Here is a 13,790-nt window from a genome sequence, read left to right on the forward strand (position 1 = left end):
TGTACAAACCAACAGCTACGACAAAATTAATGTTTGATATCGTTGATTTCAGACATATGAAATTTGTGTCGACAACCAATTATAGTTGATCAATCAGGAGATTATAAATGAGTCGACAAGTCAATAAAGTAAAATTTTCAAATTTTGATTTTGAGCCGGAAATTGAACTAATTGAAGATAAAAACAGGAAAATTGAGAGGAAATGGCGGGATGTTTAGCAATTTACTTAGGTTGATTGGAATTGATCTTAGGGCAAGTAGAAGGAAATGAAAATTGTGTATGTGACACGACTTCGCCTAGTTATTTGCCCCTCTAGTTAGCAAAGCAATTTGGCTTTTTGGACTCTACAATATATTATTATGGTCCTGCTTTTCAACACGACTTTCCCTTTGATGCTTCAGTGAGTATGACAACAGCGACGATTAACAAAAAGAAAAGTAGTTTATTAAATAGACTTAAATGAAACAAACACAATAACAAAGACGCGTATTTCCAAGTATAATATTAAGTGCACACAACCATATGTTATCCGGCGACTTTTTAGTCTCTCTTGCGTTTCATCCATTTTGGAAATTTATCTTGCAGTGTACTTCCAAGTTGCCGGCCGACCATTAAACCTAAAATCGGTACCGCCATCCAAGCATCTTTGAATACGTACACCCAGCAAGCAACGACGAACAGCGCCAAATCGGTTATGTAGTTCATGGTTGATTTCACCTTTTCTTCCGCTTCGACCATCAGTTCTTCAGGTGTTTGCGATCGCGGTTCGGGTGTTGCGGACGGAGTTGATGGTTTGCTGTCCGGATCTTTGATAAGAGTTCGTGTTATTTGCAGATTCTTTTGATTTAGCTGTGTTCGAGATTTAACCGAAGGGGATTTGGATTCGCTACGATTTCTGGTACTTGATGGTGTTCGTGTACGTACTGGCAACTTGTCATCGGGCTCTTTCAACTGAACTGTTTTACTTCGAAGTGCTGAACTACTTCTTGAACGCGTTTTGGAAGCCGATCTGGTTGGAATTGTAGTCGCTTTTGATGATCGCCCTCGAGATTTCTCATCCTTGGCATCGTTTGAATCATCTTTCGTGGAAGCTGGTTTTATTTCTGTTAGTTTGGAGTCAAGTATCTTGTCAGTGGGAGCATCGGTTTCAAGCGATAATTGCGATCGAACTATTTCCTCTCGTTGACCAGTCTTCTTTGGATCTTTGGACAGTTTAATCGCAAAAATGCTGCGTGAATCAGACTCTCGGGATGTGCTTCGTCTAGACACTGCAGGTCTTTCGAAGCTGTCTCTCTTTTCGGTTTCTAGTACAGATTTCGGTATTGCGTCGTTACTACTGCTTATCGGAACGTTTCGCATCTCTTCGTCTGCTTTCTCTGCAGCTTTCTTCAGTTCCTCACTACTCATATACAAAGGAACTTTCGGCTTTATCAAAACGCTCATTTCTTTCACTATGTCACTGTAATGATCGACTGCAACTTTGTTCTCTTCCATAGAGCTTTGTCTTTGCTCCATACTCTTTTTCTTAGCTAACGCAGCAGGTGTCATTTTCTCTTCAGTAGTTTTTGGCTTAACTTCTTCTTGTGTTGGAGGCGTCGGGGCTACGTTCTCACTTTGTGGCGACTTCTTTCCACCAAATAATTGCATGATACCCTTGCGTTCCTTTTTCTTTTCCCTTGTCGGTTTGGTCGGCACGGCTTTCTCTTTCGCATCACTCTCTGTAACTGAGTCACTTGCAGACGAAGTTTTCAAAATTGGTTTTGGAACAAAATCTGGACTGGGTGAAGGGAGCGGTTTCGTTAAAAGTATTGTGGATTGATCTGGTTCGGGGATTCGGTATGGTGAGAGTGCTCGTGGTTCCGGTTTCGGAGATATGTACCGCTTCACACTGTTCTCTTCGCTGTCATCCAAATCTTCGTCGTCGATAGATTGAGATACATCTGCGTCATTCGAAAATTCTTCTCGTCTCATGTGTGTATCATAGACTGCTTTGAATGGGCTTTCAATTATTTTCCTAGACGATTCAGATTGTGGTTCCATCACCGGATGGTATGTGTCAAGTTCGCTTCCTTCAGTTTGCTTAATAGTGGAGGTTGGCTTGTTCATGGCTAGAAGAGTTGATTTGAATTTCTCTAACGAATCAATGGATGTGAGTGAGGCTGACGATGCTGTACTGTCAGTATAGTCATCCTCATATTCTAAGCTCGATGAGGGTTCGAGATTTCGAATCAAACTTAACTTTTTCTGAGAATCCAGAATTTCCTTCTTCAAGTCTCGTTCATCTTCGGTTTCGTCTGCTTCCTTGCTTGTCGGATCAACATTTTCAGATTTAGTACTACTCAATGGCTCAACCTTCGTTGGAGGTTTGATGATACCTCCAGTTCCAATTATCTCAATCGATTTTCGTTTAAATGAATTCGTTCGCTCTAATGAGCATCTATCCGATAAATGTCGGTCGTTATCACCAATACTGCTTAGTCTGGACCGCAATGAAACCGGTTCAATGCTAGCGCTGCGCTTTTTAGCATTTTCTGATTCTTCCAATTCAACCGCCTGATAGAATCGGGCCATTGCCTTTTCGTATAATAATTCTGTCGAACTGACACAGCGTCGAAGTTGTAGCTGTTGTGGCGTTTGTGGCGCCTCTGTCCCTAACGTTCCGAGTTCCGGTGCCGACAATGACAGTGGTGGTGGTGATATTGCTTCGTCTAGTTCGAGGTCAAACGACATTGGTTCTGCAACAGAGACAAATAGAAAAATAAATTCATGTGCAAAGAACTGCTCAGCACAAATACTTACTTTCTTGATTATTCCTCTTTTCGTCGTCATATAACACCAACACAAATTCACTGCTTGTATGTACGTCGTCGTGATTGTCTGGGGGAGCGCTTAAATGCATGTTAAGCGTTTTTCCATTGCTCTTTCCATCCCGGAAGTTTTCGTAGTCAGTTTGTTTCATTATCGATTTTGTAGCTGCATTAGATTTGTCCTTACTATCTGCCGATTCTATCAATCTACCACGCGGATTATAGGTTTCATTTAAGCCACTAAAGGTCATTTCTCTTATCATATCTTCGTCTGTTCGATGCATCTGATCGACCAATTCGTTCTTTATTTCATGAACCGAAGTTCCATAGTTCATTTCACGAACTATTGCTCCAGAATCGTAAATTTCCGTATCGATTTTCACCTTTGTGGGCAAAGGTGGAATGTCAAACGAAATTACTTTTCTAGTCGTTTGCTCCTGTTTATCAACTTTAACTGGCTTTCGATCACCAGATAATGGACTTGGATTTCGTTTTCTCGGTTTCGGCAGAGGTTCTGAAATTGATTCTTCTTCAGCTGACACTACTGGTTTAGTGATACCACGTTTTGGATCGGGTATAAACAAAACGTCGGATTCTTCGCTCGGATCACTCATTCCATAAGGACTTTCAGCTTTTACTCGAAACTTATATTCGGAACCTTCGATAAGATCGTTCAATGTTGCGTTCAACTGACGGGTGGTAACGGCCTTTAACCAAACATTCCAACCGACTCGAAAGTATTCCACTACGTAATTACCAATTTTGCAACCTCCATCATCGTCAGGTGGACTCCATTGTAACGAAACTGATTTACCCAGCGACATTGAAATCATAACTTTTCCGGGAGGACTTGGTCTATCCGTGACTGTGACTAAAAATGACACGTTGTCTTCACCCAGCTTGTTAATAGCCCTCAAATTATACTCGCCACGATCCGATCTCTTGGCACTGGCAATTTTCAGTGAAGAGTTCTTGTCATTAGTGACGAGCTCATACCGACCACCATTTTTGATAATTTCTCCGTTATGGCACCATACAACCATTGGCGACGGTCGACCAGCTATTCCGACCTTTAATCGCACCACTTCTTCTGCTTCAATGAGTAGTCCCTCCTCATACTGCCTAGGCAAACGAATTTTCGGCATAGCTTCGAGTTTTAACTGTGCTCTTGTTATAACATGACCTGCACGATTCGTTGCTGAACATTTAATTTCTCCTTCGTCTGTTAATGCTGCCTGATGTATGATCAGTACGCTGGTATTGTTTTCATTTATAATTTTCGTTCGCCGACTACTGAATACTTCGAAACCGTCTTTATACCAGTTGATTATTGGAGGAGGTGTGCCCTGCACCTGCACTCGAAATTCGACTTTTTCATTTTCTACAGCTACTGTATCTTGAATTTCGTAAACGAATCGCGGCGGAGTAACTGCATTTCGTTGTAATGTCACAGTCACTGGATCCGAAAGCTCACTGTAGTCAGATGCTCCAACAGCATTTTCCGCTGTGACTCGGAATTGATAACGCCAACCGGGCTCCAATCCGCTTAATGTTAATTCTGTAAAATGTACTAAAGATGGACTCGCCCTGACCTGGAATTTATTAATCGAAGTTACGACCCCACTCTTATGTTAACACTGAATACACCATCATACCCAGTGTGGTGATCCAGTTCGTCTGTGTTCGATTAGATATCCGTAAATGGGCGAACCACCATCTGTCCGAGGCTTTTCCCATCGAAGAGTAACAACGTCTGGTGGTGCGTCAATGTTTGGAACAAGAATTGGTTTGCCTGGTGGAGATGGAATTTCTGAAAGAAAAACACACATCCGCGGTAAGAACGTCTATCATTCGAATATAGTTCAAGACGAAGCGAAAAATTGGTTTCATTTTAAGGAAAATTTCGGTTTCCTCTCAGAGAGTCAGGAGAGAAATGTGCGTTCAAAAACGACATTCATTAATTTGAGCCACAAGCAGACGTTATGATGATCTTCAGAATTCAATGCGCTGTGTTCAATATTGGCAAGAAACCAAATCATTGAGGATCTGACGTATTGGTCGTTACGCCACACGAGCACATCTAAACTCTGCAGCATTACTCATTGCCTGGCATGCATTTATTATTGTTAGGCTACTTAGACTGTAACTATATGGTAGACTCTCAGGGTAATATTTTAGGAATTACAGCTTAGATCACAATTAACTGAACAATATAACAAAAATTTCAAATTCTTAGACGTATCAACACAAATGTAAGAGTCTTTTCTACAAATAAAAATAAAAAACACATGTTCTATAAATATACCAGCAAAGTGCTGTATTTATCCAACTCTAGGTCGAATTTGTGAAATAAAGAAGAAAAAAAACCTGAAAACCAGTACACACACCAAAACTTTCATTCGGTATGTAATCGCAATGAAATGTGAAAAATAAATTATCAGCCACTCTACACGATTCCTTCGGGTACAAAAACATTTACATAATTTTTCCCATTAACTACCTGCCGATTTCCAGTGTACATTTTTCTTCGGGCGGTTATTACTCGTATGTTTGGTAGAATTATTTCCCATTACACCGACCGAATTTTCACAAAAAAAATAATGAAAAGAAAAAGATTTTTTTTCTTTTGAGAGCGTCTGACGACGTTGACGCTCGTCTCCCGCAATATCGAAACTGTTCTATTGCATATTCGCGGTCATACTGGCATCGCGACGCTCTGTGTCAATTCGAATTTTCTTCGTATGTGTGATTCTATTAATATGGCTCTGCTGCCGGCGTTTAAAGAGATCTTTGCAAAGAAAATGAGAGAGAAAATTTGTGTTGATCGAAGCCACATTTTTGATGTAATTTTAGAGGTAAATGGTAATTGTAGGTAAAATTGTGTTTGTGAGTATTTTCCAAAAAACAAATGATTGTAAACTCATGAGATGTATTGATGTATTGTTGATTTTCAAAACGTTCATGTTGTGAAGTAGTTTTAAAATATTCGATTCCAGCACAACCAAAAATTCGTAAAATTGAAATAAATAACTTATTTTACATGCTTCTGTTGTTCCTAGGGTCGAAAGTGGCTCATTACACACCTAGTGAAAACAAGAATATTTGTTAAGGTTTCAAAAGCATGTAATATATATTACACACCTGTCACGAAGAAGTCGAGGCTTGCCGAGACTGATAGTGACAAGTGTGTACTTTATTTTATCACATAAGCAAAAACGAGACAACAACATAGAACTGAAGTGTAATTTTTGAATTAAACTTTTAGGCATCCGAACTCCGCGCGTATGTGATAATATATATTATCGTGTAAGCGAAAACTAGACAACAAAATAGGGAAATGACATGTTTGACACATCACAGAAGAATAATTTTCGTTGAATAATTTTGAGGGGAAAACAAAGCGCTTCCACGATAATAAATTGAGATTGGCTCGTTCGGTTCGTGTTTTTTATGTAGGTGGAAGCATGGGGTTTCTCACATTGCAATGTCAAATATGTCTAAGGTCGTTTAATTTGTGCTAGGTGAAGTCCTTTTTCACTAAGCGATCAGCGTAGCCTTCGTAAATAAAAAATCTTGAATTTGTCAACAATGTGTGGCAACATGTAAAAAACAAAAATCAAAACCCCCTCAAAACCGGTGGCGATCCACTTGTCAACACACAATACATAAACAAATTCATCCCCTATAGTAGATTATGTACCTCTGTCTAAAATGTTTATTTTGACGGTTTGGAAGTTACTGAGCCGAAGAGGACATTCGATATTTTTAACGTTGCGAATTGGCAACGGACTATTAGAATATCTATGAGTAAGTGTTACATTTACATAGAAAGCGAATGAAGGAAAAATCATCGTGCCCTACTGCGTGGTACATAATCCAAATCGTCAAAATAAACATCTGGGACAGAGGTGCATACACTATTTTATCAGCCGAGAAAAGATAGATCGAGATAAACAAATTTGTCCTTTAGGATTCGTACCTCGAACAATATAGTAATTTTCGGAACGTATGCTAAGAAGGTTTTTTTTAGCTACACACACGGAATTTTGAAAACCGACACATTTTCTGTTTGTGTGTTTTACTTGAGTTTCTGCTTTCTCCATATAAAAATGCATGGAAAATTTACAAAATTCACCAAAAAAACAGTAAACCACGAAACAGAAAATGTATCAGTTTTAAAAATTCCGCGAGTGTAATAAGAAGTTTGCAAGAGGCAAGTTCTGGAATCGAATTCGATAAAAACGACTTTTAGCATAAGTGCGTTGGAATTCGTGGAAATTCTTTCTTTCAAATATGTTATTTCGTCGTTCAACTTGACTACCAACTTCCGCGAGTCAAGTTATTATTCTCGCTTTGAATGGTCCAAATAAAAGACCAAAATGTAGAGACCTTAACTTATGAGGTGCAGCCTCTATCGAGAAATTTTACAACAAATCAATCAATTCATTCTGTACGCGACCTTGTCCTCGAAGCGATAATTTGCGGTGTATATTGGAAATATTTGGAAAAATCATAAATCTCGTTTCGTAGTTCAATTTCTAATTTATGAGTAAAAGTAAATCGTTTATCTAATTTGAGATAGTAAAAGAAATCAATAATCCCTTGCACTTCGGTGTTCCACACGTGTATTTATTATGTGATAATGCAAATGATCAATCACGGTCATTTCGACGTAACGTCTGCTTACGTTTATGTCATTTAATTTGAATATTTATTGTACACAAAACCATTCCTAATATGCAGTCAGCAGTGTTTTTTTTTTACTTTCTCTTTATATTCGAAGATCAATCAAAATAAATATCTTAAAACCTTAATTGGTTTCTATCGACACATGTGCCATACGTATGATTTCTATCAACCATTGAAACAGTCCAGTCCAGTTGAGCAACAAAATTAAAGCTTTATTGTTGTGGTACACTTTAAGCGATCAAATAATTCGATAATAATCTCCAATTAGACGGGAAAAAAATTCGAGTATTTTATTGACCTTATTAACGCCTTATTATTATTGACTTCTTGATTCTTATGTGTGAGTATGCATGCATGCTGCGTATTGGACAACTAAGAGAAATCTTCAAACTCTTTTTTATTGTTCTCTTTTCGTATCTGACCCATTGTCTTTCGCGGTGATGTGGAAATATTCACGTCTAAGAGTTTAATTGGACCCATAAAACAATCTTCCAGCAAGAAGTTACTCGTTACTTCCTGCATAGATATTTAAAAAAATAATGTTCAGTTACATGATTAAGGAGCTCGTGCGAAAACAAACATTTCTTTCACTCTTTCACAACGCAGTGCAGGCGAGAAAATAGTCGTTTTCTCCCCTCCGTTGAAACTTCGGAAGCACTTGTTGTGAAAAACGTAGTGTTTACCTAGGCAAAAAATTGGAAATTGCATTTTCTCGGGTGAATTCACAACAACACACTTTAAATGTAATTTCCAACGTTTCGACTCTCGTTGAACAATAGTATTTTCCAAAGCGTAATGCGCCGGAAAGAAACCGTACTTTTCTCGACGCCCTTATCATGTCCATAAACCAATCAAAGTTGACGTTTTCGTGTTAGTGGTGTGTGTAATATAATTTTTCAATGAATTTTGGGTCATAATTCCTCTAGACTATGTGTCCATTACATACCCCAGGATAAAAATGAAGTCTCGTTGTCGTGGGTTTATTGACCTCGGCTACGCTTCGAATCAATAAAATTCCCACACAAACTCTACTTTTCTGTTATTTATCCCAAGTCATGTAAAATACTATTCCCAAGGCTCGGACAACATTTTTATATGGATTGGGACAGATCTGATTTTTTCTGTATAGGTCGCCCGAAAGGCCAGTTCGGTCCTGAATTTCTTGTTTTAAGGAGATGCGAAAATGACTCGTTTCGTAGATGCATGAAAAGCAGTACGTATTTTTTCACGCTAGCGATACGAAAATCCTAATTTTGTCCACTATGAATCGTTGTGAAAATGGCGTTTTGTTGTCGTTCTGAGAGGCGCCATTTTAGGTGATCATTTTCTCACCTAAAATGGGTGAATACCAGGTGTCGGGGAATCTCGCACACGCGATCATAGTATACGTCCTTTTACGACATGTAACGAAAAGTCATGACTGTGCGAGATTCACCACTTAGAGGTGAATCTCGCACACCATGAATTTGTGTGGTGTGCGAGATTACCCTACCCCGAATACCAAAACACACTAATTTATTTTATTTTCTTTAAAGTGGACAAAAATGCGGATTTTGGCAAAACGCTAGCATGAAAAACGTTGTGTTCACCTCGGGGAGTAATAGGAAATTCCACCTTGAGCGAATTACGGTACTCGCTCTTTGTTGAATTTACTATTTTCACCACTTGGTTAACAAATAACTATTGCAGTTGATTTGATGATTTTCCGTGGGTCCATTTACGTCGGTAATATCATAGGTTGCAGGTTGCACATTGATTTCTGTTAGCTCGTTGCACCGAAAGCACTAATCATGTGAATTTTGAACTACGCGCATGCGCGTCAATTACCTAAACATAGTCTTGGATTAACACAAAAGTTCCTTGTCACTGTATGTTCCAAAGCCAAAGTTCAATTTAAAATTTTTCTTTCGATTTTCATAAAAAAAGGTACAACAACGAAGAATGGTGCCAAAATACCGTTTGTCAATAACAGACAAAATAAACGTGTGTATTATGGAGGGAAATTCTCATCAATGGCAAATAAAGTTTAAGCAATACGCTCAAACAAACACACGAATTTTTTTTGTTATTCAAAAACACATTCGATATCATTGTGGTAAAATGGTAAGTTGAGTGCAGCATGGATAATATGCAAGTAAAGAGAAACAGGTGATCGAAAGCTATACGAAAGAGTGTGTATATATGTACTATACATATGCAATGAACAGCATACTCTTCAGTCTTCAGTCTTAACCTATCTCACATATGAATACAAAAAAGAAACCGGTATCGAAAGTAAAATAAAAATATTAAAATTTACTTCTATAAGCCACAAGAATAAGTTGTCCATGCATATTGATACAAATGGGTGAGGAACGATTGAGGCAAGACCTTTTACAACGGAAAGACACATAAAGTTATTCACACTCAATTCAGTCGACGACATCATACCAAACCAGAAAGAAGTGGTGCATGAATTTGCCTGCAACATTTCTCGTTCAGGTATCATGAAGTGCGGTTCGTTGTATTCTTGATTGAGAATTTGTCAGTTGTAATAAGTTTAGAATTGCAAGGAATTTTTAATTAAAATAACTTCAAACTTGAAAGGTGTCTTTTTGTGATGTAAGTTGTGACGAACCCGTTCTTATTGCTTGAACCATTTATTGGAGTTTTTTTTAATTAAATATAAATTGCCTGGCTATCTTAATACTGAATCTGTACTGAGTACGCGGTTACTTCTTTTTTACGAAACTGAAGATATTAATGGTGGTTGTTTTTGGATGTTAACGATATAATGTGAGTGTGAACCTGTGCTTTTATGATCATGAACATGAAGCCTTAATTGTTTGTTCGTAAGATTATTGTGGTTAAATAGCTATTGGTGGTAAATGCTGGGAACATTGTCCACTCGAGAATAGTGATACCCTCAGTGGTTTTTGTTGTTAAAAAAGGATACAGCAAAGTATAACAGTATCCAATGACAATTGACTATAACAACGGCAGCTGCACCGTAACATTAGTCATTAAAACAGTACAGAAATCTCAATATTCATCCCACGCTAATATCAAAATTATTTGTTCAATATTTGCGCAATCATTTTTTTGTTCAACATAAAGTTTAAGTTCGTAACGGTTTTCCGGGTTTACTTCAATTAAGTGTGTTCGTTTTTGTGAATGACCGTTGTTGTGTTGCTCTTCACTTTTTTCTGGAGCCTCAGGTAACCGAATGTCACTATTCACAATTCTCTACTGAACCTGGGCTTCGTATTTGATTCGGTTGAAAGCATTTGTTCAACACCATAACAAGGGAATATTAGGAGTCAAAGCTAACATCGGAATAGTCATTTCATAGCACACTTGACTTTCAAAGGTAAAGCCTGGCTCAGAAGCATATTTTTTCTTACATCAGTGGTTCGGTGGGATCCTGGACCTGAGAACACATACTCACTGGTAGGAAGATAGTTTCATTCTCTCCATGTGCTTAAGAAAATGCATAGCCCTCTAATGACACAATCAGCCAAAATTCAATACTTTTGGAAACGAAATACGAAAATTTCGAACCACTTTAAAATTGTAGGATCACAAATTTGTTCATTGGTACTAGCTCGTACAGGTAGCCTGCCACGGCATTTATAAAAAAATATTTTCACGGTTGGGTTAACTTACTACTTTTCTTGTGTCCTCAAGGACCAATCAGGTCAATTCTAAGTTCGCGAAAAATCTAGGCTTGTGCTACCCACATGTATCTTTTATTGATAATTTTTGTGGTTGAACAAACTCTAGTGTATCTAGAGGAAAGTACAACTGGCGTTCATCCAACTTCCTCTCTCTCTAAACATGCGAACTGAAATTTCTTTTGCAGGCAAATATTTCAGCAAAGAAACATTTTTTCGTTGATTCCGAAAAGTTTTGTGTGAGATTAGTAAAATACATAGAAAGCAAACATTGGGAAATATGCATGTCCAAGCCCCTTTTTAGTTTGTAAATTGCCCTGCACAGACAGTCATTTGCAAAAATATTGCGTGTAGCACAAACTTTTTATTGTAGTAATTTTTGAGAAGAATTTTGAACTATAGCAAAGCCAAAATATCTTTTATATTCAGGCGGGACAAAACCGTCACATTTTCGCATCATAGGGAGTGGCTCTCCCTAACAGTTTTTCTAATTTTTCGTCCCAGTTGTGTCAATTTTTGTTTGAATTCTGACTTTTTGGTGCGCCTGGATATAAAATATGTTAATCAGACCATTAAGGTGTTATCTTTGGTCCTAGTGACCGACATAGTATGTCTACTATTGTTATATCTGTCCATTGTGGTCTCACAACCCGTAACAGACGGCTGTCATCTGTTATCGATAACGACAGCAATAATAGACGATAAGGTGTGACTAATGAGGTTATATAAAGCAAAAAGCATGTTCAAAACAAATGAAGTAAAAGATTTCTGAAATGAATCTCTGAAAATCTTCGATCAAATGAAGTAATAGTTTGAATAGTAAAATAGTTAATATACTTGCCATCTGCGAAAGGTTAACTAATGAAGTAAGAGATTTTCCGTCAATAAAAAGCAATAACAAAATCGTCTATGATCACTTCATGTTATCTTAACACTTTTAAAATGAGGATCAGACTGATTTTTGAAGAAATTGGTTGTAGATCGCGAAACAAACATAACTAAATCTACACTTGCCTTAAAAGTTACATATGGCCTAAGTAAATTTGTTGCGTGCTCAAAATGCAAAAACATTGATTGAGTTGGCAAAATTATTTGTAATTTACAGTCGACTGAACGTCTGAAACTTCTAACTCGTAGTTGAACCGACAGTCGATTGAAAGGTCTCAATTAAATTATTAATTGTGGGCGTAACCAAAAGATTGTTTTTAAAAAAATGTGGAAATTGTCTGCCGTAAGGAAATTTGGATACATTGTACATTAGAGTTAAACATTGTTAAAGAACAAAAAACCGTACACCCGTATTATCTTTGTCTATTCCATTCTACAGTCTACACTACACACAGTCTCTATAACTGTAAAATTGCGCACGCAGAATTTAAGAATCCAGTCTGCTGCCTCTGCGTCAAGTTGTTCGCCTTTTTTATAGTATCGTTTATAATCTAATCATATATATACGAGTGTACACAATCGTACGTTTCTCAACGCATTACCATCCGTATAATTAAGAATTTCTAATTCTATCATCTAATGTGCTTTTCCTTCATATTGCTAAGAGCGAAAGAAGGGATTGAAAGAATATAATCTGTCGATAAAATAATCTGTTACTGCTGAAGGTAGTTCTACTCGTAGAAAATCAAACATAAAAAATTGAAGATAAAATTCAAAACAAGAATAACAACAACACGATCCCAAGACAGGTATACATAATATTCAGGAAAAAGGTTCATGATCTAAGAAGCATTTTATATGAGTTAAGAGAGAGATAAAAAAAGAAGAAATAATTAACAGCATTTATGATTGAAATTGTTTTGTATCTTTCATTATATCGTTAGGTATAAATAAATAAATAAATAAACGTGTGGTTCTTTGGGTTTATGGTAACAGCACAACCTGTTGTTAGTGTGTAAGCAATTTCGTTGTTTTTCAATCGAATTGTCTCATTGGATTTTTTTTCAACACAATCCGATGATGAGAACTTATGATAATCGCGCTAGGTAATTTACATAACAACAGAGTTTGATTTTGTCGATGACTTTCAACCAATACGAACGCTGTGCACACATTTAACTGTCTCTAGGTGGATTATGGATGGATAAATCAAGAGTTTAAATTTTCTTTATCAATTGAGATAATATTTCATATGAATACAATCAAAATTTATTACCCAGGTTGTTGACCTGCTAGTCATCATAGGTTCATGTCTTCAGAACTGGCTGCAGATTTTTTAATTGTAATATGAAAATATAAAGCTCTAGCAGCGAATAGTAGGTTTCGGGTTGTGTCTTAAAATCACGACGATGGACACATAGAAATATGAAAGCCGACAAAATTCTTTGGGGACACAATTGGGAAGTACACTTTTAGGTTCAATAGGTTTCGTACACATTCGTACGCATCTAACAAAATTCAGAGCAGAAGACTCTAAACTCAAAGCGTAAACTTCTTCAGATAAGATCTAATAAGACCTAATCCGCCAATATTGACTTGCGTTTTCACGAACGATTTTACCTTCTAACTAAAGGAATCAATTACCTACCCAGCATCTCAATACCGAAAGAATAAATTAATGAAACAATTGATCGAATATATAAGTCAATCTCAATCGATTGACTACGGTACTCTTAGTTTACTACTGCTGGCG

At 37.3% G+C, this 13,790-nt stretch overlaps 2 protein-coding genes across 2 annotated transcripts in view; one reads left to right on the forward strand and one right to left on the reverse strand.

The window, feature by feature from the left end:
• Nucleotides 1-422: 422 nt before the first annotated feature.
• On the reverse strand, nucleotides 423-5,508 carry LOC119073733 (titin homolog). The gene is made up of 4 exons (XM_037179365.1): nucleotides 5,308-5,508; nucleotides 4,463-4,617; nucleotides 2,800-4,399; nucleotides 423-2,735 (listed from the first exon to the last, which is right to left on the reverse strand). The coding sequence occupies exons 1-4, from the start codon at nucleotides 5,375-5,377 to the stop codon at nucleotides 541-543; spliced, it is 4,020 nt and encodes a 1,339-aa protein (XP_037035260.1). The 5' UTR covers nucleotides 5,378-5,508; the 3' UTR covers nucleotides 423-540.
• Nucleotides 5,509-9,897: 4,389 nt separating this feature from the next.
• The window catches only part of LOC119073731 (titin), a 50,688-nt gene continuing 46,795 nt past the window's right edge, over nucleotides 9,898-13,790 (forward strand). Inside the window, exon 1 of the mRNA XM_037179363.1 lies at nucleotides 9,898-10,097. The gene's annotated coding sequence lies outside the window, so the exon portion shown is untranslated. The remainder of the gene's footprint in view (nucleotides 10,098-13,790) is intronic.

Source organism: Bradysia coprophila, unplaced genomic scaffold (genome assembly GCF_014529535.1).
Source record: "Bradysia coprophila strain Holo2 unplaced genomic scaffold, BU_Bcop_v1 contig_138, whole genome shotgun sequence".
NCBI lineage: Eukaryota > Metazoa > Arthropoda > Insecta > Diptera > Sciaridae > Bradysia > Bradysia coprophila.

What these genes read in the sequence shown, in the direction of transcription:
- LOC119073733 (XM_037179365.1), bottom strand. Translation starts at nt 5,377, where the DNA reads ATGGGAAATAATTCTACCAAACATACGAGTAATAACCGCCCGAAGAAA. An exon ending in GAACTGGATCACCACACTGG is followed by an intron (nt 4,400 to 4,462) that starts GTATGATGGTGT and finishes AATAAATTCCAG; the next exon opens with GTCAGGGCGAGTCCATCTTT. An exon ending in AAAGAGGAATAATCAAGAAA is followed by an intron (nt 2,736 to 2,799) that starts GTAAGTATTTGT and finishes TCTCTGTTGCAG; the next exon opens with AACCAATGTCGTTTGACCTC.